The 24,603-nt window shown below is 47.9% G+C and overlaps 1 protein-coding gene across 2 annotated transcripts; it reads right to left on the bottom strand.

Moving 5' to 3' along the window:
* Nucleotides 1–3,058: 3,058 nt before the first annotated feature.
* Nucleotides 3,059–24,566, bottom strand: LOC125717549 (GEM interacting protein). Of its 2 annotated transcripts, XM_048990608.1 has the most exons (22): nt 24,056–24,566; nt 22,075–22,218; nt 17,893–17,983; nt 17,681–17,768; nt 17,369–17,432; nt 15,015–15,140; nt 14,322–14,386; nt 13,853–13,960; nt 12,880–12,960; nt 12,610–12,771; nt 11,872–12,009; nt 11,393–11,583; nt 9,846–9,928; nt 9,684–9,746; nt 9,389–9,475; nt 9,015–9,175; nt 8,746–8,922; nt 8,209–8,346; nt 7,916–8,118; nt 6,131–6,440; nt 5,109–5,211; nt 3,059–4,829 (listed from the first exon to the last, which is right to left on the bottom strand). In XM_048990608.1, exons 1-22 carry the CDS (start codon nt 24,240–24,242, stop codon nt 4,207–4,209), a joined length of 3,393 nt encoding a protein of 1,130 aa, XP_048846565.1. In that variant the 5' UTR covers nt 24,243–24,566; the 3' UTR covers nt 3,059–4,206. The 2 variants fall into 2 exon arrangements, with proteins under 2 accessions (XP_048846565.1, XP_048846566.1); XM_048990609.1 differs by lacking the exons at nt 22,075–22,218; nt 24,056–24,566 and adding an exon at nt 21,266–21,694.
* Between the last annotated feature and the right edge of the window lie 37 nt (nt 24,567–24,603).

Raw genomic sequence — 24,603 nt, 5'->3', positions numbered from 1 at the left:
ATCGCTGCACAAATTTATTTTGAATAATTAATCTTTCGGTTGCCCTTCCCGATTCTTCAGCGGCTAACCGAAATAATTCTAAAATTCTTTATAATTGGCAGAACTGTTATTTTCTTGCTCATTTCAAGTTTTTAATCCGAACAAATGCAGGTCGAAGAAGCTTTCAGAAACGAATCAAAATAACAAGATCAAATAAAAAAAAAATAACCCCGACTTCATTACCAGAATTCTTGATCAAGTGTAATTAAGGGTACATCTTGAACAGACCATCATGCACAAAGAACCATCGGTATCCGGTGCGAAAATAATTGACTAGCGTATTTTATTACAGTCTGAGTTACACAGGCCTACTCACGTGTTCCATAAGAACAATATATTTTTGTAGGCCACTGAAGTACCGCTATCGCGCTGCATTTGCTTACTAACGGACACACTACTGGGAATCAGCTAATAAGTTTTATCTCCTCCGCGGGCTGTTTGTGCTTTTGGCCCGTTCACGCTATTCACTCGGTTCCTGTTGTAACCTCGGGGGATCTCCAGCATCACCTGGCACATTTCTGACGTCTGCCAACTCCTTGGTCTTTCATGTTCAAAGGGGGTTCACCTGCACAAACTTTGTAGTGACTGATTAGTTAATTTAGTTACAAAGACACTATCTCGTGCAATTACTATGCACTCAATTCCTGTACTGGCCTACTCAAAATATGCTGTAAAACGGAAGCTGAGAAAACTTTACGGAACAGAATATGTCGTGACTCTCTACCAGATAAGGAAAATGTCGATTGCGTCATCTGAGATGAATTGGGGCGGCTGTCACGTCACCCGTTCTTGTCGTACGCGTTTATTTTCTCGCCAGATTTAAGTGCGGTTCTTTAACATTGCCGGGTGAACACATGAGAGGTAAATTCACAAGAAAACAAGTCGGGTTTAACGCGTAAGAAATTGATTCAAAGTGTACTAAAGACGCCTGCGTGTGATCTTATAGTTTAAATATCTATTGGTTACTTTATTTTAAGTATTAAATTAAAACTATACTGTTATCTACCGTAAGATACAGATGACCTGGCGAACGGGCTATTGATAATTATCACACTTATTGTTTGACCTGCCTGATGTAACATATAACCTCTATTATACGTATATTAATGGGCTAACGGTAATGACAATTTCTCTCACCGAGAAGAATGGCCTGTTCTTTCCGTACGAGGTGCGGTAGCCCGCATTAGGCCTGTCTCTTTTGCACCGCCCGATATAATATCTTTCCGCCAGAGCTATAAGCATACTGCTTCTATGACTGCCTCGGGTATATGTCAAGTATCAGGCATTTAAACTAAAAACAAACACTACGGGTACAGCGCTACATTCGTGCATTTAAAGTAAATTGCATTGTGCGTCACAATCCTGAGGTAACAGCGAATTGTAATATTGCATATTTTATAGTAAGAGAGTTGCGCTATATATTTTTTTTGTTCCTTTATATCCATTCTGTTTACATTAGAGTAATAGGGTTTGTGATATTATAACATAACATTGCGCATTATAGCAGGCCTACTATCAACAAAATCCTTTACACGAGAACTCAAAAGATGACGCTTTGGCGCCCTCTGCTGGAACGTTTTTTTTTTTAATGGGCAGTCAAATACAGGCAAGTTTTAACGTTTTAACATTACACAGTGTTAAGTTAATGTGGAGTGCAGAATATACTTTTATGACAGTAGGTTAAAGCAATGCATCACTATTCGTGGAGATAAAACTGAAAATTATTGCGGTCCCTTATGTATATAACAGACATTACTATATTCTGGGTGTTATTTCACTTACTCTGAACCCAATAAAACTGTGGAGAGCTATACGTGTTATTTGTACATTTTGACACTAGGTGGCACCATTGCATTACATGTTGCAATTCATGTCACCATCTTGACATCGGCAATTTTTTTCGTTTATAAAAGTCCATAAAGTCATACGAAGCAGTGCAATCTCACATTTTGATCTGCATACCTTTATATTTTACACTGCTTCATGTTTGACTAGAGTAACTTAGATGGGAGTTAGCAATAAAATTGTATTAAAAGATAGTTATAATGTGTTTTAAAAAAAGTAATCGGTCCATAGTGGATGGTTTTAAGTGAGGACTAAAACGTTTCCTCTGTTACATTGACGTCCATCTGGCTTCCGCTTATTTCTTATTTTAGGTGACCGGTTTCCGGTTCATTTTTGGTTCCTCAAATTCGTGTCCGAATCTGATAATAAAACCCGTACTTCTGAACCATGCTAATCGCATAGTCAACCCAATTAAATTTATGCTTTTTCCTTTATTGCACCTGACGTGCCTGTTCTACCATTTTTTTTGTAAGTGTGGGATTTTAAAACTGAGAGGAGACGTCAGACGAGAAGTAAATGTAACCGTTCCCCTTTTACACGATAATTATTACCCAACTCATGCACTGCTGAGGACAGCTTACAGTGAAACGCAGTCCCCGGTTTTGCGGACAGAATACGATAACCATGGTTGCGTCACCAATATGCTAAATTCTCTCAATTCTAGAATCAAGCACTCCATCACAAGCCATAAGTGGTCCAATAACATACTGCTGTGTATGGTTAGTGTAACACAGGGCGCATACATTGGAAGATCGGAGCTTATGGATTTACCCACCTTTGACACCACATAGCTTTTTATTGGCCTGTAGAGCAGTTAGGGGTATTTCAGGGGGGCTTTAGCCCCTCCCACGCCTGAATAAATGTCTATTTATTGGCTTAAGTCATGAATAGCTCTTTATATTATATATAGAAGTTTGCCATCGTCTCCCTGTAAACACTCAGCCCCCCTATTCATTCATGTCTAACTACGCCTCTGAGAGCAGGGACCCACAGCCAGTTCACGTTTTTCTGCTCCCTCCCAGTTTCCTGTGGAAGCAAAAAGCAGTGGATCGTCTGTGCCACCAGGTGTGTGATCCAGGTCTGTGCTGCGCAGTAACAGGTCAGAAGCTTGAAAGTGATTGATGGAATACGAGTACTGTTTCCCCTGAGTGAAACAGATGTACTTTTTACCCCCTGAAGAAGACAAAGAAGGTGTGAATCTTTATTCATTTTTTTTGTACATCGTGGCGACCAAGACCAAGACCAAGACCGACTCATCTCACATAAGGACTGTGAAGGATAATTAGAGTAGCCTGAGGCCAAGCTGGGTATAATCCACACCTGGCATTGCACTCAGGAAGGTAACCTGCACCGCTGTACCGTCATTGCTCAACTCGCATAGTCACGATTCCTGATTGTCCAATCAGAATCCAGCTCATCTCAATAACCAATCAAATCCGCTGCGTGTGCCTCCATATATTCAAAATATGACAAAAGGCAGGGATGTTTAAAAGAGGTGTTCTGTGTATGTCATAGTACATCTGCGTAGTACATCACACCCATGACTGAGTATAAAGTCTTTTTAATAATGTCATTTATATCTCAATATGAACAGACTCAGCAGGGAACCAAGTACAATCATAGTTTAAAAAAAAAAAAAAAAACGGTTCTGTACGTGTGTATTCCTGTGTGAAGGTCTCTATTTTTATACACTGCCCAGCCAAAAAAAATAAAAAATCACACTTTAATATCTCATTGGCCCGCCTTTAGCTTTCATTGATTGGCCCGCCTTTAGCTTTCATTGATTGGCCCGCCTTTAGCTTTCACTGATTGGCCCGCCTTTAGCTTTCATTGATTGGCCCGCCTTTAGCTTTGACTAGGTCGCCATGGCGTTGCTTCCACATCTCAACATTTATCTTCATCCAGATTCACATTCATTTCGCGCTTGGATCTTGTATTGAAGGCAGGAGCTGAACCACTCTGTAAAATCTTCTACGGCATATGCCAAAGACCTTCAATGTGGTTACGGGCAAGACCCCCTAGTGCTCCCTGAACCACTCTGCGACAATTCGAGGGTGATGAGTCTGGGCATTATCGTCCTGGAATATGCCCGTGCCAACAGGGAAGAACAAAATCCACTGATGGGGTAACCTGGGCGTTCAGGAGATTCAGGTACCCAGCTGACTTCGCTTTATTGCTGCATAATGTTGCTGAGCTGTAATAATGATCCAATGATTGGCTCTGAAATGGCAACGTTTTTCGTCCGGGCAGCGTATATCGTTGCCAGGGGGATGGAGGTGTCACCCCGCCAGACTCCAGCTTGTATCATATGTCCATTTCCCCTCACACAAACTGGACCTGCTCTCCCTTTCCTGAGTGATTACGTTTCAGTTTCAGTCCAGACAGGATCTGTTGGGCAGTCCTCTCATCTGGTGGGTGCCTCTTGATTTGCCGATTTGAGTCCCGCCCCCGGTCTCCTGGCTTGTTATTGGACTGATTGCTGTTCAGTTTGCCCAACGAATGCCTTTTATCCTTTGACTCCGCTTCCCCTGAGTAAGCCGGCGTACCATTGGACGCATCTGGTCCCGCCTCATGCTTGACTGGAGACAGGTGTGAGTGAGCCTGCATGCTGGGGGAGTGTCCGGCTTTGTTGAGCAGCCGCGCCGTCTCTGGGGTGATCTCTAGCCGGCGCCTGGAATGCCTCATGACTCCATGCTCAGGGGATGAGCTGCGGCTGCTGTTGGTGCTCCTGGGCTCCCCTCTCTCCCGACTCGCGCTCCTCTCCTCCTCCGCTCCCTGACCCATTCGCAGGACCGCGGCACGCAGGTGAGCGCCGAGCGCCGAGGACGGGAGCTGGTACTTGGTCGACTGCTTGCTCACGTGTTCCTGCGGCTGCCCGGGGAGTGTGTCGGGGGCTGGGGCCGGGCCGCTTGGGGAAGGGGTCAAGGACACGTTCAGAGCCAGGACTGTGGAGGGATTGAGGGGAAGGGCAGAAGAACGGCGTGTCAGGTTCGGGGACAGAGTGAAAGGGAGTGCGCCAAGCAGAAACAAGCAAGTGACTAGTGAGAAGGAGGAGCAAAGGTGCCATGATTTGTTGACACACTTTGGGTCACTCTATCCCTTATAAAGACTGCTGAATGACAGACAGACAAAAGATATACCCAGCAAGCAGGCCTCTCCAGCAACCTCCTACCTCGCCTTTCAAAATTAATGCCCACCTCGCCTAGCCTACAAGCCCCGCCTACCTGCTCCCTCATTGGTCTCAGGGCTGAGCTGGTCCACCGCCTCATTGGACGAAGACTTGTCCGATATATAGCCCTCACTGGAGTCTCTCTTGAGCGTGTGATTCTGTCAGAAAGACACAAAGCCTGGATAACCATGGCGAACACTACGGTGCAGGCTGCCTTATGGCTGGGGCTATGTAGACACCATTTAGAAATGGTTATAATGAGTTTATCAGGAGTACAATTATAGTGGACTCCACAGGGGTGGGGCGGAGATATTACTGCACCTACGCTCTGATCTAGAACACCATGTGACTCTCCCGGCGACACAACAGTGGCCAGTGGATTCATTTGTTGTGCATATGTCTGCATACAAAAGAATTAATAACCACAGCTACATCTTCCAGAGCTGGAGGTAGACAGGGCTGAGTGGCCTGCAGGCAAAAAAACGACGAAGAGTAGGAGGACCAGGCCAGCCCGGGCGAGCAGCAAGGCGACAGGGCCCAACGGCGCTAAGCGGCGCTAATCTGCGCTAATCCGCGCAGCTCTCCACCACCTCCAAAGCCGCGAGTGACAGAGAGGAAAAGAACAGACCCAGAACGTTTTTCCCCGGCAAGCGAGTCTCGAGAACGAGATTATCACCATGGTCTGCCAGGCGAAACCTACTCCTCACGTACATCAGCTACTAACCAGATGGTAACCAGTACTCACCTTAATCGGGGGGAGGTTGATCGAGCTATAAAGGTAAAATGTTAAAGACCAGGACATGTTTGTATCGTTAAGCTAGTGCTGGAATCAGTAGTATAGTGGTTCAGGCCCTTATAGGTTCAAATCCTAAGAAAGTCTATGCTGTTGTACCATTAAACAAGGTGCTTAAGCTGAATTGCTCTATAGTATATCCAGCCGTGTAAGATGGTAAGAATACAAAGGCATTTAGGGTAAAAAGCATCAGCTGAGCATGAGGGAGCCAAGCGTGAATGAAGAAAGTACCAGTGGAAACAATTATGTCATGGTCAGTCTCGGCGCCATAGTCAGCGTCTCACCTCTAAGGACCGTGGTCGTTCCTGGGCCAAGGGCTTCGAGTCCTGGGGGGTGCTATTATGCAGAGGCATGGAGGTCTTGCTGTTCGGAGTTTCCGGGTGGGACGTGGTGGTCAGGAGGCTGACTTCCGTCTGGGGGCTGAAGACCTTATCGTGGTGCGAGATGAGGAACTCCACGATCTGGGACTGGGAGTTAGTCATCAAGGTCATCTCGGTCACATCTCCGGACTCCAGGGGGCCCAGGAGGGTGGGGCCAAACACGATGCCCAGGTTGGCAGGGGACATCTTGTTTTCCTCATCATTTTCCGCTACCCTTTGGGGAGGGGCGGAGGGGGATGAATGAATGAGCATTCAGCTAAAAGTCAGTCCCAGTTACTAGTCTACAGCATGAAGGCTTTCAGTGGCTACTTAGTGCCTGCAGACATAGACCAGCATACATACCCCATACCCATCACATGTGACTGGAAGCGATTCAGCTACTAAATTAATTTCTTAAGGTTTCAAGATAGTGCTTGCAGAAAGTCTTGGGACGCTTGCGCAGTTCAATAAAAATATTGCAAATTTACTTGTTTTATAACAAAATTCATTATTTTATCCATCCATCCATCCATCCATCCATCTATCTATCATCTTCCGCTTAATCCGAGGTCGGGTCACGGGGGCAGCAGTCTCAGCAGGGAGGCCCAGACTTCCTTCTCCCCAGCCACTTCATCCAGCTCCTCTGGGGGGATCCCGAGGCGTTTCCCAGGCCAGCCGAGAGACATAGTCTCTCCAGCGTGTCCTGGGTCTTCCCCAGGGCCTCCTTCCAGTGGGACATGCCCGGAACTCCTCACCAGGGAGGCGTCCAGGAGGCATCCTAATCAGATGCCCGAGCCACCTCATCTGGCTCCTCTCAATGCGGAGGAGCAGCGGCTCTACTCTGAATCCCTCCCGAATGATCGAGCTCCTCACCCTATCTCTAAGGGAGAGCCCAGCCACCCTGCGGAGGAAACTCATTTCGGCCGCTTGTACCCGCGATCTCGTTCTTTCGGTCACTACCCATAGCTCATGACCATAGGTGAGGGTAGGAATAAAGATCGACTGGTAAATCGAGACTCTTCACCATGACAGACCGATGCAGCGCCCGCATCACTGCTGACGCTGCACCGATCGGCCTGTCGATTTTATTCTTTACAAAAAAATATATTACATTAGAAACAAGGAGTAATTTTAAGTAAAGTATTAATTTTGTTATAAATTAAAATTCTAAAAGAGCTGTTCTGAGTTGAAAAAGTTCACCGTCACTCATTGGGTGCTTTTAATTAGCAGCACCTCTGCAATAACATAAAATGCCAATTTGTGTTTAGTATCCCCTCTGGGAGCCAGTGACTGCGATTGCAATTAATAGGAATATGGGAAGAACAGATTTGAACGATTCAATCAAAGAAATGATGATATGTGCAGATATGTTAAGCGATGCTTGACAATTAACTTTTCTTATGAAATCAATAAATTTGCAATATTTTCATAGAATTAAGCGTCCTAAAACTTTCTGTGAGTTCTGTATGACTCCTGTGACTGACACAAATAGATTATTGGGTCACTGTGATGTTGATATCATTATTATACGATGAACTGGCAGCCCCTTCTTGGGATATACAGCACAACGTTCAACGATCATGTGACCGGGTAGGTTACCTGTGCAAGTGCGTGATCATGTGACCGGGTGTGTTACCTGTGCAAGTGCGTGATCATGTGACCGGGTGTGTTACCTGTGCAAGTGCGTGATCATGTGACCGGGTGTGTTACCTGTGCAAGTGCGTGATCATGTGATGTAGCGTGTTGTAGTTATACAAGGGCAGTTTCTTCAGAAGCCCCTGCAAGCTCTGTACGATATTTTCTATCATTCCGGTGGTTTCGGGAGTTGGCTCCTTCTCGGCCAGGCCTTGGATGACCCTGCCCACCATGATGAAGTCATCATTCAGGTCGCTGGTCATCAACGGCTCTGGAAGCTGGGGGGGGGGCACACGGCATCCGGACACGGTTAGGGGCTACAGGAGTTTTCCTTAATTTGTCTGTCGCGTCATTAATCGCCCTCTGACCTCTTTGAAGAAGTGCTTGAGGATGGATGTGATGTCATGGGGCGAGACGTCGGCGAGATCAACCAGGTCCTTCTGCGTCTCGAAGGCCTGGCAGAGCTTCTGGATGCGAGGTTTGGAACCGCTGACGCGATACACGCCCTAAGGCATGGGAACAAGGCCCGTGAGGTCATCTTCTACTGCGCATCTTTCTAATTAACACGCAGTTACATTAAATAAACTTCATCGGTCCCTCATCGAGTGGGAAAATCTTGGAAACATTTAGGCTGCACGTGGTGCCTGAATGGAGATGCTGGGGATTGAACCCAGGACTTCTTGCAGGCAAAGCTCTCCACATTCCCCTCCACTCTGACAGGCCACCCTGGGCACACTGAAATCCCGCCACTGCACATGACTCGCAGACAAGCAAGGTGGCAGCACAACAATTACAGCTGGATTCCAGTTATCTTGCGTTGCCATGGCGACGGACCATCAGCCCCCCATAAAAGTCACATAAAAGCCCAGCACTGGGTGACAGCCCCCCACCCCAACGGCCCTTACCTGCACGGTCAGACACCGGCTCTCAATCTCAGTGGTACAGCGCTGCACCAGGAACGGCACCTCCCCCGAGCTGTCAGTTTGCACCAAGGAGAATCTGACCCCGAACACTGTGCCTTTCTTGTGATCGCACTCTATCTGGCACGCTTCCAGGCACTTCCTGTGCACTGCCAGGCCACACTGGCGGAGTAAAGAGGATTATGGGTACACTGACAGAGGACATGTATATCCCTGCAGCTCACCCTCCCGGCCTGCCCTCCCCTCCCGCTCACCTCCTCGCACTCGAGACCGTGCACCAGGAGGTAGTTGTCGCACTGCTTGCACCTGGACATCTTGCTCTTTGTCTTCTTTAATTTGTGCGTCAGCGCGGCTCTGGACGGCGTGCGCATTTTGCACACGGCCCCTAGTGTCCCATTGCCGTCCTCAGTGGGGTCTGGCCCAGAAGACACAGGACACAATCAATTTACTAATCACTAATTAAATTTATTTTAATTAAGTCCAAAATATATTGTACCTTTATGGTGTTATTCCAGGTATATGAGGTACTAATTAACACTGAACTGAGAGTTTTTTTTTTTTTTTTACAGGGAACAGCTGACGTAACATATGAGCTTGCTATTCATTGGTGGATGCTGCTGTCACTCACCCATTTCATATGAAATCCCCAGCTCCTTGTCCTCCAGGTCATCGGATGACATGGTGCCGGTGGAAGTTGCTTTCAGGAGCTTCCGGGCTGAGAAGCAAACACCCACGCAAGTCACATCGCTGGAATTGCTGCACCCATGCTCATATAGGCTGGGCTACTAACGGCTGGGCTACTAAAGGCTGGGCTACTAAAGGCTGGGCTACTAAAGGCTGCCTATTGGCTAGCGAGGGCTTTGAGGGTGCTGCTGATTTCGACTAAATGCTGCCGGATATGTGTGAGAGACAGAGATCCTCACCTGGGCTGGTCAGAGACTCCATGCTCCCCCCAATGCTATCGGAGTCACTGCAGCCGGCCTTCTCTGTGGAAGCACATCACATGATGTGTGATAAATGCAGCTTCCCAACCAATCAGACACGAGCATTAAATGGCCCCTGCCATCACGGGACGATCCACTCACTGCTGTCTCCATAGCTGCTGGGCCGGTCATCCAAGTCGGGTCCAATGGGGTTGCTGGTTTTGCGTCGGCTACTAGGGGGAGACCTGCGGGTAGAGAGCATGCATGCATCTCGAGCTGACATCCACAGTTTACTTCTGCTATTTCCCTGACGTGGCCCACAGGTGCATTGTGGGAAATACTCCCATTCCACCACCCACGATCTCTACCTCGATCACAACAAGCCACATTCAGTGCCAGTCAACAGGAGCAACTGTAGTGAAACTTACCCAGTGCCCCCCATGGGGTTCAACCAAAATTGAAACACCTGATTTTAGGTCAATCATTTATTAATACAGTGTAAGTCTTCCTTTTTGGGGCAATACTGCATCAATTTGTCTTGAGAATGACAGATACCAGTCCTGCACATGGCCGGGTCACTATGTGCTGCTGGAAGAACACGTTTCCTGACTCACTCCTCCAAAATACCCCAAAGTGGGTCAATAATATTCAGATCAGTTGACTGTGCAGGCCATGGGAGATGTTAAACATCGTGTTCATCAAACCACTCTGTCACCACTTTTGCCGTGAGTATTTGTGCATTATCATCCAGACACACGGCACCACCTACAGGGTACAGTGTTTGAACCACTGGATGAACATGGTCCTCCAGAATGGTTCGGTAGTCCTTGGCAGTGACGCGGCCATTTAGAAGAAGCGGTGGGCCTAGGGGATGCCATGACATTGCAGCCCAAACCATCACTGATCCGCCCCTGTGCTGCACTCTGAGTATGCAACACTGTAATTCCACACTGTAATTCCACACTGTAATTCTCCCAGATCAGAGGAACAGAGAACAATACATGTTTCACATTGTCCACAGCCTAAGATTTGTACTACTGCTACCACTGAAACTGACATTTGCCACTGGCACGAGTGACCAAAGGTTTGGCTATAGGAGCCCGACCATGAATATTGACCCTGTGCAGATCTCAATGAACAGTTTTGGTGGAAACAGGAGAGTTGAGGTGTGCATTTAATTCTGCTGTAGGTTTGGCAGCTGTGGTTTTATGTTTTTTGGATACAATCTGGGTTAGTGCTCAGACATCCCATTCAGACGGCTTCCTCGTGCATCCACAGTTACTCCTGTTGGATGTGGTCTGTCCTTCGTGGTGGTATGCAGACATTACTCTGGACACCATGGCTCTTGATATATCACAAAGACTTGCTGTCCTGGTCACAGACGCGCCCGTGACACGCACACCAACAATTTGTCCAGTTTTCAATTCTGATATGTCTCCTACTCATGTGGATTGCAATATTTTACGTACATCTGTGCTATTGCTCTGCTAATTCAACCTTCAGACTCTGCTCTTATTGATGGAATGTGTAATGGGTAAAGATTGGCCACCAGGCTATGCATATATAAGCACGAAACCTCAAACATTATACTGGCCAGTGTTTCAGTTTCATTGTCCAACTCACGTTTGTTCCTTTGATGCCTATGCTAGTAGTTTGCCAAATCATGCTCTTCTTCCTCCTGTGCCCTTACCATGGGGCTGCCTACTCACCTCCTGCTCTGTGGGGCGAACTCCTGGAAGATGAAGGCCTGGAGCGGCTGGGAACGGCGCTGCTGTTTCAGGATGTAGGTCAGGTACGGCTCGCCGGGCTCGTAGGGCCGGCAGGTCTGCTCCAGGCTGAAGTAGCCCTGGGGGATGGCCTCCGTGTGCAGACGCAGGTAGTGAAACATGTTCACTGTGGCCTGGGAGCGGGAGGGAGGTGAGTGGTGAGGGTTACACGTCGTTAATAGAAAGCAGTGCCGTCAGTCTAAAGCTCTGAGGTAATCAGATGAATTGTCCCACAGTATCTGGACGTCCTGCAAGCTTTTCTGCGGACTGTGCTTCTAACGGCCGTGATTGACACCTAAGTGGCACGTTAAATTCACAGGTCCGTCCATGCCATGGTTCCTCCGCCTGTGATCGTGCCTCTCTCTCTCTCTCTCTCTCTCTCTCTTCACCCCCCCCCCCCCCCCCCACTTCGCCATGCTCACCTCCTTCAACACGGTGTCACCCTGCTGGATGAGCTTGCGGATGTGGGCGATGATCTTCTCTTTCACCTTCTCCAGATCCTCCTGGTGTGCGTTGGCGTCGGTCACACACTGCCTGTACTGCACCTCTGCCTCCTTCATCTGACACACACACACACACACAGAAAAAAAATGAACACATGCAAAATACACACATGCACACACACATATAAACACTCAAGCAGGCAAATAAACACGCAAACCTAAATATACACACACATAAAAAATACACAAATATCACACAGAAACAAAGACACGCACATACATACCCTTATGGGCACACAGAAAAACATGCATACATTGCTACAAACAAACAATATAATGATCATTAGTGATCTTAGACATTTTCCAGGTGACGAGAGGAGCACGTGAAACATGAATTTGGGAAGGTGTATCGAAGCAGAAAGGATGGGGTCCGTGTGCTTTACACTCCAAACACTCACAGTCGCTGGAAGTGCACGGTCAGAAAGTACACTAAATAAAATAATCAGTCACACACTTTAGCTCATTTTCCCCATGTTAACAGCTCCTAACTGACCTTCTCTAAGGACTCAACCAGTGAATAGCAATGAATGACATACTCTGCAGTGTGCGCGCGGCACTAAATGCAGTAGAATTGTTAAGCGTGCAGGTGATATCTGTTGGGGGGTGGGGTCTTTACTGCCCCCCGTGTGGGTGTCACTGTGTCGTTCATTTGCCTGCCTTGGTCTGCGCCTCATCCCTGGACTTCCTGCGCTTGTCGAGCGTCTTGTAGCCGCCCAGCTCCTCTTCGGCCTTGCTGCTCATAGCCTTGGCCTTCTCCAGGTCCTCGCAGCGCTGGATGTACTGCTGCCGGGCCTTCTTCAGTGCTGACACCGCCTCGTTCTAGTGGGGGGGGGGGGGGGGGGGGTGAGCTCACGGGGTGGCGGTCGGTGTCTGAGGCTAAGGTGGGCCTCCGGCTGGGCCACTTGCAAGGGCGCGCAGTTACATTACCATCTTTTTCTGCTCCTTCGCCCACTGCTCCTTGAACTCCCGTCGCCATTTGTCTATTTCGTTCTTCTTCGCTGCGAGAGCCTGGGAATGGAGAAAAGGTAGAAGAAAGGGAGGGAAAAGGAAAAAGGGAGAACGAGAGAGAAAGATTAGGAGCATCTGTGTGACACTTATGGAGCTTTTCTACCGGCATGCAGGAACCGAGCCATACCCGAGCCGTACCAGAACCGTACCCGAGCCGGACCGAGCCGTACCCGTTTGTGAGAATCGCCATGTTACATCAGCATCAAACGCTACTGGAATTAGAATTGGCTTACATTAGCTTGCATTAGGGATCCATTCCATTCAGCTGTTCTATAGCACATTTTTAAGTAGGTGGTAAGTTCCCAGGCAACAAAAATGCATCAATACATTATGATACTAATAGTAATGAATAGTATATATAATACGCCATTTATAATGACACTTTATTGGCCCCTCGTAGGGATATTCTCTTTTCACACATCTTGCTCCCCATGACACAGACACATAGGTGAGAGCGAGCTTGGCAGTAAAGTGCAGCCACCGGCAGTGGTGCCGATCCAGTTAAGGGCCGACGGACACGTCGACTAGCCGCTAAAGCCGGGCTCGAACTGGCGACCTTCTGATCACAGGCACAGAGGCATAGCCTGCTGAGCCAATACGCTTTTCCCCTCAGAGAATCCACACTGCATACTGATGTAGATCACCAGTCTCTCCACGCATTTCGGCCAATCGGACGGTGGGACGACATCAGCTCGCTTTGGTCACGCATTTTGGTTCTGCTAGTAAGCAGGGCCAGGTCAGTGCGGATACGGCTCTGATAATTTACAATGGAAAACCGCCGGTTCAGGGTACGACTCTGCTCTTGGCGACAGTGGAAAAGCACCAACAGCTGGGATTCTCCAGACTCCCATTATAAGCTGCTGGTTCCCTCTCGCCCCCTGCTGGTGAATACCTGGTAGCAACGCTGATGCAGCATCTCTCCGGTCTTTTTGGCCTCTTGGCTGTTCTTCATGTCACGCTCCATGATCATGATGTAGACGTACTGCAGAGGCATACAGTCCTGGCAGGGCCGCACACACAGAGACACACAGTCAATCACACAAGAGAGGTGTCACCTAACAGACAGACAGATAAGGACAAAAACATCCTACAGTTTTCATAATGATCTAGAAGCTTCCTCAGGAAAAGTCCACAGCAAAATAGGAAAGACAGTCTATGGCAGGTTCGCGCTTTCACTCTCTTGGGCTGAAGCCATTGGTTTGTCTGCATTTGATTGCTTTGGTCTTAGGGGGAAAGTAGGGGGGAAACCCACACAAGCTTGGGGAAAGCATGGAAAATCCACCCCAGCCGGGGCGGGACTAGAATGCTGGCAGCGTGCGGAGACGACCTCAAGTCGAAGTGGGAGAGAGACGGGTGCGAACCTGCTGAGAGACGCAAGATTTGGTTGCTTCTGCTGCCTTGGTGACATTCTTGGCAAACTCTTGCTCTGCGTGTGAAGAGGAAGAAGGTTATGGAGGTGCGGCAACAGGCAGTGACCCTGCTGGGGACGCGGTGACAGGGCGAAACCCGTCCCAGGAACCACAGAGAAGACCACACCCTGGCTGAGAAATGGTTTCTGTTCGACCTACGGGACAGGAAGCTGAGTTGCTCATACTCCATAAACACGCCCAGATGTGCCACTGCGTAATGTTTGAAGTTGCTAAACATCCATAATGAAGCAAAAAGTTCTGGGGGGGGGGGAGGTGAAGAATACAGTGCGGCAGGAGCCTCAGAAAGAGGGTTATTGCTTACTGACTGTGGCTGTGCACTGGGCACGGATTACTGTGTGACTAACAGCGAGGGCATGAGAGGCGAACCGGCAGCTGGACTGGTGCAAGACCTGTCACACCTGCTGTGAGAGCAGGACAGGATAGAGAGAAAAAGAGATTCATTATGGACCCGTCCAGACACAAGGACAGATGGACAGACTTAAAAGGGAAGGTACACAACCAGACACACAGAGAGATGAACAGACAGAGAAGGACCCACGCAGAGAGGCGGACTGACAGAGAACAGGTTCACGGCCAAAAACACAGACACACATGAAGGGACAAAGCAAGGGCCGGGGCCCTTACCTAAGCTGAATCTTTTCTCCATCCAGGTGAGCAGATCTTTAGCATAGCGGCACCACGTCTTGGAGTACTGCAGGGCCAGATCCACACCACCCTCGTGCCGGCGCAGCACCAGGTCTGCATCCTGGGCTGAGAGGGAGTGTATCAGCATAACTGTGGGTCCTGCTCATCCAGCCCACACCCCCACGCATACACACACCCCGCAGCGTAGATCCTAAAAGCCGTTCCCGATCGGGGGTGGGGTCCCGTGTCACACGCCCATAGGGGTTCAGAGAACAATAAAGCCACCAAACACCAGAGGGCACTACTGAGAATCCAACAGGGCACACATGGATGGCAGAATCGAAGCTATCGCCATGTTCCAGGGAGGAGAAAAAAAAAATATACAGCAGAGATGAGGAATGAGACGAGGTGTAATCCTGTCTTGTCCTTGGTGCCAAGCGGCAAGATGGGTCTGTGAAGCGCTGTGACCTTCCTCCGCTCCAGAAAGAACAGGCTGCTGAATGGCGCCGGGTTCTGAACGGCTTTGAGGAGGGAAATCCCCTCGGTGGCAGGATCAGCACAGAGTCCTCTTCAGGATGCTGAGGGGGGTGAAATACCCAAACAAAAATTCATGTCCAGCTGTCCTACAGTGGACAGACGGAGGATCTGAAATAGGGCCAGGGGTGGGAGCTCGAGGAGCTCGAGCTTCCCTGATTGGCTCTTCACCTGTCTCTTGACCCCGCCCACTCTGCACCTCCTACCTCCAGGCCCTGAGTGCTCTCCTGGTCACCACGGAAATGACAAACTGACCAGTAGTTCCTCCAACGCCACCACTAGAATGGAGAAGAACTGCAGGGTGTCTACCGATGTGGCCACATTTAATCTGCTGCGGCAGAAGGCCGGATTCCAAAATCGCCTTGGAAACAGTTACCATGCACACAAACAGCCAATCTGGTTCCCTTCTCTGTCTCTCTGACTCCGCCCCTTAGTGCTTCCTTAGTGCGTCCATCAGACAGATAAATCCTCCTCCTTCCAGATCATCTTCTCTGTGATGGTTCTCAGCCTTCACACTCAAGTCCCACTTCAAGTTTTCACTGAATTTCCGAAGGGAAACGACCCCTCAGGACCTTTCTCCTTTGGTTTTCTTGCTCGGATTCCTGGTTCAAACCCATTTGAGATGAAGCATCCAGACGACCTGGAAACTCGAGGTTCCTCAGTGGCACATCTACCGCTCCCAAGCTCAGAGGAAACTTACAAAAAAAATAAAAAATTAAAATAAAAAGTAATTCCTCGAGCCGATGTTCAGCTTCACCTGAGTGCTGCCACAGCATGTGTACGGCACTGTGGAGAGGTGCATTGCATGGAATCACCCACTTCCCTCAATGACTCCACCCCCCGTCACGGCAGCTCAGCCAGGGGATTATCCCGGGAGCTGACAGGCATTAGCCAGGCTCCTGGTTCTCCTTCTGGAACGCGTCAGAAAAAAGACGCACCGGGAATATGCAGTACTAACACCGAGCAATCTGCCGCCCACACACACACACACACACAAACCTGTACTCATATTTTTGTGGGGACCGTCCATTCATTTCTATGGGCAAAACCCTAATCCTAGCAATGATGACCTTAACCCCCACCCAGCCCTGACCTTAACCATAAGTAACCAAACAAAATACAAGACTTTTGGCATTTTTAGTTTTTTGACTGCAGTCACAGATTTTTATAAAATTGAGGTTATCCCTGGGGGGACCGAAAAAATATCTCCATAAGGTAAGAAGTTGCAGGTCTTTATCACACTGTGGTCCCCACAATGTAATAGTTGCAGAAATGCACACACATGCACACACAGACACACACATGCACACACAGACACACACACGCACACACAGACACACACATGCATGCAATAACCCAGGTGATGCATCATTACAATCACACTAAACAATATTTATCAGTACAATCAAACATAAACAATGTTTATACTGACTGATTGTTCACACACACAAATATAAATCTCTCTTTCTCTGGGTGCTGATTAACTAACTGCCCAAAAACAGGGGAGATGGGGGCACTTTTGGGACCAGGACAGAGATCAGAGTGTGGAGTCATGGAAGAACCTCACCACCTAAACTAGCATCCGGTAAAAACCCGGCCAGCCCCACACACTGCCTGGCCCAGCTGCTCCCCATCACACTCGCACAGTCTTACAGGTGCATTTGAAGACTGACGCAGCTTCGACTGAGAAATCTGATCTCCCAACATAATGCAAATACAAAAAACTACCACGAAACTCATCCCAATCATCTGTTTCCAGCTACTGGTAGGTGGGGGTGGCGGGGGGAGGGGCCCACAGACAGCAAGCTTGAAGGACTTACCTGCTGAAGATCCTTCTTTTTGGTCTTCATCAGCCCGAATCTCAATGTCGTTGCCTTCTTCAGGCTGTAGAAGGAGTCATTGAGTTTATATCGGCTCCAGCGGGGAGGTCACCATATTATGGTGTGTATTGTTACTGTCATAGCGCACAAAGGCAGACATATAACGAGAAGTGCCTTGTGACTCCTAGAATCTAGAATAATACAATTGAAAAGTACAATGGTGTAACGAAAACCTCAAGGCTAAATGTAAGCATCAATGAACATGCGGTATAAAATACTACAAAGCAAAAATGAAGAGTACTAATCATTAACCGTCAGTTCTTCCGGATCCGTGATGTCTGTGGTTTCCGTCTCTGCGTTGGATATGGTCTCAGGGTCTGGTAGCAGGTCCTCCACAGTCCTGGGGTTTTAGGTTCCCACAATAAATGCAGGGCAAAGACAGTGGAATGGAAAGAGGGAATCATGAGCAGGCGGACGGAGAAAGCGGGTCGCGGAAGAACCCGCCACCGACGCGAGATACGTACTCATGGATGAGCGACAGCTCCAGGTTGTCGAAATCACGGAAGATCTCGCTGTAGCGCTTCGTCTCGGATGTCCTGCTCGGACGCAGTGCTTCTGAAGTGGGGGGCAAAAGGGGAGAGAGGGGAGCGGGCCGGGTCAGCACAGGCCACGACGGAGCTGCCGCAGTACACGGAGTTGAAACGTGCAGAATACAAGGAAGTAAGAGGTGACCACTTCCTAAAAACGACAACGTACCAGGTCTTTGCCACGCAATAGGTTACCCATCCCCCTCCGCCCGACCATCTCGGAAGAAAACAGAGCCCTTGACAACCGCACGCTGGTGCGCAGCCGCTCATGGGCTACAGGAAGGGGGGAGCGGGGTGGGGGGGGGGGGGGGGGGGGACTGCGTAAATCAAAAGCACTGACTTCTCATCTGACTCCGGCTTTCTCTTCTCCTAGGTGCTGCAGATCAGGACACTTACTCATAGCCAGAGTGCTGTGGGGTCAAGACTCAGGAGCAGCGTGCCCTTAAGTGAAGTGCTAGAAAGGCTCCAGTAAAGGAAAGATCTAGAAATTCTGCGTGTGTTCACTGACACTCATAGTCAAAGTGAGTCTATTGCCGTGTTCGGCAACGTGACGCTCGACTCAGACGCTGAGGTGACATTTCGATGTGGCAAAGAAATCGCAGTCAGTGGCACAGAAACATGGAGGATATTTCAGCAAGACTGAGAAAAAACGGAAGCCGTCAAACACAAAAAGACAGTGAAAGAAAGTATAGCTGTGCAAATGTCCAGGCTACACACATGACACTTATTACTCATATCATTCCTCAGGAGGTGGGGGAATTAGAGCCCCCCCCCCCCACCCCCCTTTCACGCCTCCACATCTTACTCGAGTTTGACACTCAGGTTGAGGTGATCAGAAATCCTATGCATATTTCATGCAACAGGCGAGGCACAGAAGACCACGTTTTAAATAAAAATACAAAACCACTGCAAACACTCATTTTCCTCACAATGCCACGGTTAGTCAGTCGCACCATCCCTTATATTAAAAACCACAAAAAAACAAATTCTAAGAAATTATTCAGGGGAAATCATTATGCAAATTATGCTTTTTTGTCCCTGAGTGGCACATGTGACCTATAAACAAGTATACAAGGTAGGGTTTGAACATTTAAAACATTAACTCCATGATATTCCATTACAAATACGATCGTGGAAAGCAGGGGTGAATACAGAGGCGGGGACACTGGCCCCGGCTGAAAGCTGATTGGCCCCCAGAGTGCCCCTAATTCTGCCACTCATCAATCCAAAACATATCATTGACTAATAAGGTTGGCCCCTCTTATACCACCCACCTTAAACAAAATCACAGAATTGTCTCTGGCAGAAGGGAGGGAGGGGCTTCAATCAACAGTATGTGCAATATGGCTTATTTTTATACTGCAGTGCCATCGGGGAGATGGAGTCGATTCTGTCGAGCTCCTCTATAACCTCCATCACCGGAACGTTCATGACGTATGTGGCGTGTTGCTGGGAGTGAAATCTCTCAGGCCGAGCGACCTCTGCGTCTCCATGAAGCAGCCCCTTACCCCAAACCAAGCCCGACAGCCGGGAAAGGAACTGACTGCACGACAGATCTGAGAAATACATAGCTTGTCACCACAACTTTATACATCCTTCACAGTAAACTCATCGGGTAATTATTTGCCGTGACCAAACCGTCACTACCACTTCCCTTTCACCATCCTGAGTAACGTCACAACACCAACTGATCTAGGAAACAGAAACAGCCAAAAAAAAAAAAAAAAAAAAAGGCAGTGGTGGGGGAGGTGCCCCTACTCATTCCATCCGGGGAGGGGGGGGGGGGGATTATGCAAGCAAAGACAGGTACAGAGCGGCCAGTTTCATGGCTGAAATATAGGAACCAAAATGGCAGGAGGGCAAATAAAGGAACTAAGATCGGAAGTCCCTTCTGAACTGCAGCAAGAAGCAAACAGGGCTAGCAGAGCCGAGTCAGACACAGATACAAGTATCAAGCCACGCAAACATGCAGAATGATAATGCGGCAGATGACGCTTCTTGCTTCTGGCATCAAATGAAGCTGATATACAAAATGGCCGCCACTGTGACTTGATGAAAAAAATGTGTCTCTGATTGCGTTGTACTTTCAGTTCCAGACACTGTCAAGTTCTATGCAGAATCCTGCCAGGTTCTCTCAGACAAGCTGCAGAGACGTTTAGCAGTGCTTCTCGCTCTCTCTCTAGCTCTCGCATGTTCCATTTAGGTCGACCACATCCTGCCTCCGAGTCACACTGCTATGGGGACAGCCCACTTCTCGGCACGCCGCTGCTCCGCCAGCAGTTTGCCATTTGTATCCAACCACTCAATCATCCATCTTCAAACCTCTTATCGTAATCAGGCTCACGGGCAGCCCAAGAGCCAACCTGGCCAGCACAGGACACGAGGCCAAGGTACAGCCTGGACCAGATTGCCCGCTAGCATGTGGATTGAAATGCAAATGAAGTGCTGCAGCAATGCCACTTACAGGACATGCTAGGAAGTGTTCTGGGGGGGGGGGGATGACGACAATGCAAACAGGACCTTAGGCCTTCCAGAAACAGAACTGAGAAAACTTGCAGGATATCTGCATCCTGCATCTACATCAGGTTTTGCTGCACACAAGCACTGCAAGGCTTGTACTGGCCAAATGGGCATAATTCCCCCACAAACCTGGCCCCGGTGCCCCTCAAATTCAAACACCTCGCAGACACGACAGCCGACACCGTGAGATTCGACGCAAGTAAATACTATGGCTAAAGACCAAAGACGTTCTGTCACACCGCAGAGCCATGGCACCTATTCCTACGGTGAGGTCTAGGGCTGAGGTATCGGGGCATCCAGTACGTACAAACGCCAAGAGCTCAAAAGGACAGACGGACCTGGACCCAAAGGAAAAAGGTGGAAGGAGAAACTATGAGGTATCAGATGTTTCCACAGGAAATGAGAGATACCAAAACAACAGCAAATTTACAGGACTAGAAATACACAAACGTTGCGGGTGGCTCAGCGGCTCACGTTTATTGCCTCGCACCTCTAGGGAAGGGCTCTGCATCCCCCCAGCTCTGTAGGTGTGCAGTTAGTAAGGTCTCTTCTCACACAGTATCTTCCCACAGACCAAGGTCTTACGCCTGATGCTGCCTGGAACAGACTCTAGGTTCACAATGACCAATCCGACGGCAGATTGATGGACAGTCTAAGAAAGCATATATGCACCAAAAAGGAGGGAAGGGTTAGACAGTACAAACGAGGGAACACGGCCTGTGTTTTTGGGTCGAGATGGCCGACTGCGGTACGTTGTCCCGCCCACCCTCACCCGGGCCCTCACACTCACCCTGGGCATTGCAGTCCGCCATTGCAACATTCTTTGTCGCTTCCTCCATCAGCGTGTCTCCCGCTTTCTCTCCTCCCAAAATTCCCTCAGACAGACAGACCTCAGAACCTCACGCCACGCAGCCAATCTGTGCCAAAGATCCCATTCGCCGAGACTCTCTGGCGTTTACCAAGCGGCGGACAGCAGGCCGAAGATACTCAGTCTCACTCGACGCTCGGCGCGGGTGGACACACACAGACACATACACGCGCGCGCCCACACAGAGACACGCACACACACACACACTCTTTCACTGGTGCTTTGCATTCGGTGAAAACTAACAGGAAAAACTTTGAGGCGTTTTAAAGATTTCGTTCTCCTTTTCTCTCTCTCTCTCTCTCTCTCTCTCTCTCACACACACACACATACACACACTCTCTCTTTCTCACTGTGTGCATTTGTAAAAGAAAGAGAAAAAAAAACATTTATTTTCCCCTCCCCGATGCTGAGGAGATTGGCCAATGCTCTTTCACCTTTGAGGGGAGGAAGTGAGTCTCGTTCTCTGAGGAAGACACACCCACCAACCCCCCCTTACAGTTAGAGATGCTTTAATTTATAGCTACATCATTATGTCACACCAATTAAAAATATTTACCCGTTTGGCCCATCACCTATATTTATTGTGATTCCTTTAGTATGCGAGTATAAGAGTTTTCACTGTTCATGAGCAGTAAGCCACATACCCAAGAACGACAGGTGGTTTCAGAGACGACTCTAGCACCCCCTGCTGTCAAACACTGGTCCTACAAGTCAAATAGAGAGGCACTGACCTTTGAGGGAGTCGAGAAGGGCTGAGATGGCATGGCTTAAAGGGGGATGAGCCATGGAGGGGTGCCGCTCCCTCAGGGGCTGGAGAGAGGCCATCAAGCCCTCAAGTGCAGCGTCCCCGTCGTGCTGGGTGGATCCACATGAGTCTGAGGTGGGGGTGGACAAGGACAGAGCCAAATGAGACATTAACAAAGCACTTCACCATGGGATAGAACGGTTTTGCGAACAAGGCTGGACAAGATAGGGCTGCACGATTTGGGGAAAATATCTAATCGCGATTTTTCTGACAGATATTGCGATTACGATTTGATTTGCGATTTTTTTAAATGTCAAGCTTCAGTTCAATTTTCAGTGTGTAGTAATTTTAAAACATATGACGCAGCATGAGATACCATCAATATTAACTGGTCTATATTCTAATGCAAGGATGAGAGTTTAAAGATGTGGTGTGTCAAGTTAAATAAAGTAATAATGAAAACAATTGCAGCAAAAATAAAAATAGCGATCTTGCAGGTAACGCTGATTACCCCCTAATAACACTAGAACTGCCTTTTCCCAGCCAATGAACAAGCAAGAACTACTTCGGTGTGTGCAGCCCTTTTGTTTGCGCTAATGTGTTTTTAGTGTTAATAACAGCAGCTAACAACACTCAAAAAGCCGCAATGTTCATAACAGAGTGGCTATTCTGTCAGTAAAGTTGGACATTTTTAGAGGCATTATGCATTTTATAAAATGTTGAATAAACAGAAGTCGTTTATTGGTGATTTCATGTTGGTCGAAGTTTCTGCTTTTTAACAACTGTATACTGTTATTTTCTATACAAATCAATTCAGGTGAAATAAAAAAATGTACGTGTTCAGGGTTGCAAACTCTTTCAGACTCTCACGTCTATTCAGACTATTTACAAGGCAATAAAACTTGCATACATGTAAATGTATGTGCAGAACAGAGATTCTCACTCCATGCAGCTGACCAAAGTTGCCAACCCGGCATTTTATTTGAAATGAGAAGTAAAATGCAGTTTTCGACTGAAGCGGCTTATCATTCCTTTGCTTTGTTACTCGGCCAAATACAAAACGAATGAATAAACATTACATGTGTCTCTGTTATATCTTTTCTAAATATGACCGCGTGCTCATACCCAACTGCAATAGCGATTAAAGAGATCTATTATTTTACTATTTATGCTAAAGTAAGGCTTATCACTGTTGTGGGATTAAGATTAATATTTGGAAATACTTAAATTAATAAGCACAAAAACATATGACATTCTGCTCCCAACACTACATATCACTTTATCACAATTTGAGGTTGCCGCTCATACAGTCAATGTTCTCGTTCGCCCCCTGGTGGTTGGCTGACTTTTGGTTGAGAAAGTGCTTGATTTGATATGCAGCAGAGCCCACTATTAAAATGTTAATATCGCCGACGATCATCTTAATTTAACTGTGGCAGCCAAAATCGTGATCGTAATTAAAATTCGATTAATTGTGCTGCCCTAGGACAAGGTTTAAAATTTCGCCCTTAATTTTGGCGCAAATTTTATTGATGGTGGGGGCATTCTTCAGACTCGCAAACCCATCGACCCACGGAGAATATGCCCAGTCCAGGCCCGTTTGTGAGTGACGCATAACAGAGACTACCATCATTTTCATTGTTCCGGAATATTCCATCTCCCTGATGTTCTAAAAGTTGTCATGGTGACAGTTATGTGGTCCATTTGGGGCCAACCACTGTAAAACATGATTGGAATGTGAGTAAAAATACGGAGAGATAACGTAGTGGGTTGGGTAAAACTCCTCGATGACTAATAAAACACAGTACCAGACATCAATTCTACAAGAACTGCAACGATATAAATATTACAAGAATTAATACCCATTATTGTTGTGAAAGGGGGACACATACATCACACAAAATAGTAACAACAACAAAAACAACAACAACAACAATAATAATAATAATAATAATAATACCACTTACCACATAAATCTTGCAGGAGCTTTTTAGCCTGTTTGAGGCTGTCATTCACAAGCCGAAGTTCAGCCACCATCTGCGGTATATCTTGTAATCGGTCACCGAGCCACGCAGACTCCATGCTCTCCATCGCAGGGAAAAAGGCTGGCGACGACTCCAACCTTGAACTTCCAAGGCTACCGATCTGCTCCATGTTTCTTCTTATTTGTCCTCGTCAGTCCCTTCTTCGCGATTACCGTCATTACAAAATAGAGCGGAGCAGACTTAAGACATACGCCCGACTGATGCGGCTCCAGACGTGGAACATTTCCACCAGTCCGATCTACACAGAAATCATCCGTCTCCCGTAGTCTTAAGATCTTTCGTACTTCGGGATGAAGGATGGAGTCATTCCACTAGGATTAAAACATGATCGTCGATAATCATCCAATAGAGCCGCATTTCACGCAGCAGGTGCTTTAATGCTAGATGCGGACTCCGTGCGCTTTGATTCTCCATTAACACAGGAGTGACTGTTAAGGAGAATGAACTCCCGCATGGCTGAAGTTAAGCAT

The sequence above is a fragment of the Brienomyrus brachyistius genome, chromosome 22 (assembly GCF_023856365.1).
Source record: "Brienomyrus brachyistius isolate T26 chromosome 22, BBRACH_0.4, whole genome shotgun sequence".
Classification (NCBI taxonomy): domain Eukaryota; kingdom Metazoa; phylum Chordata; class Actinopteri; order Osteoglossiformes; family Mormyridae; genus Brienomyrus; species Brienomyrus brachyistius.
The sequence above is the reverse complement of the archived record's forward strand: the minus strand, read 5'-3'. Positions and strand labels throughout refer to the sequence as shown.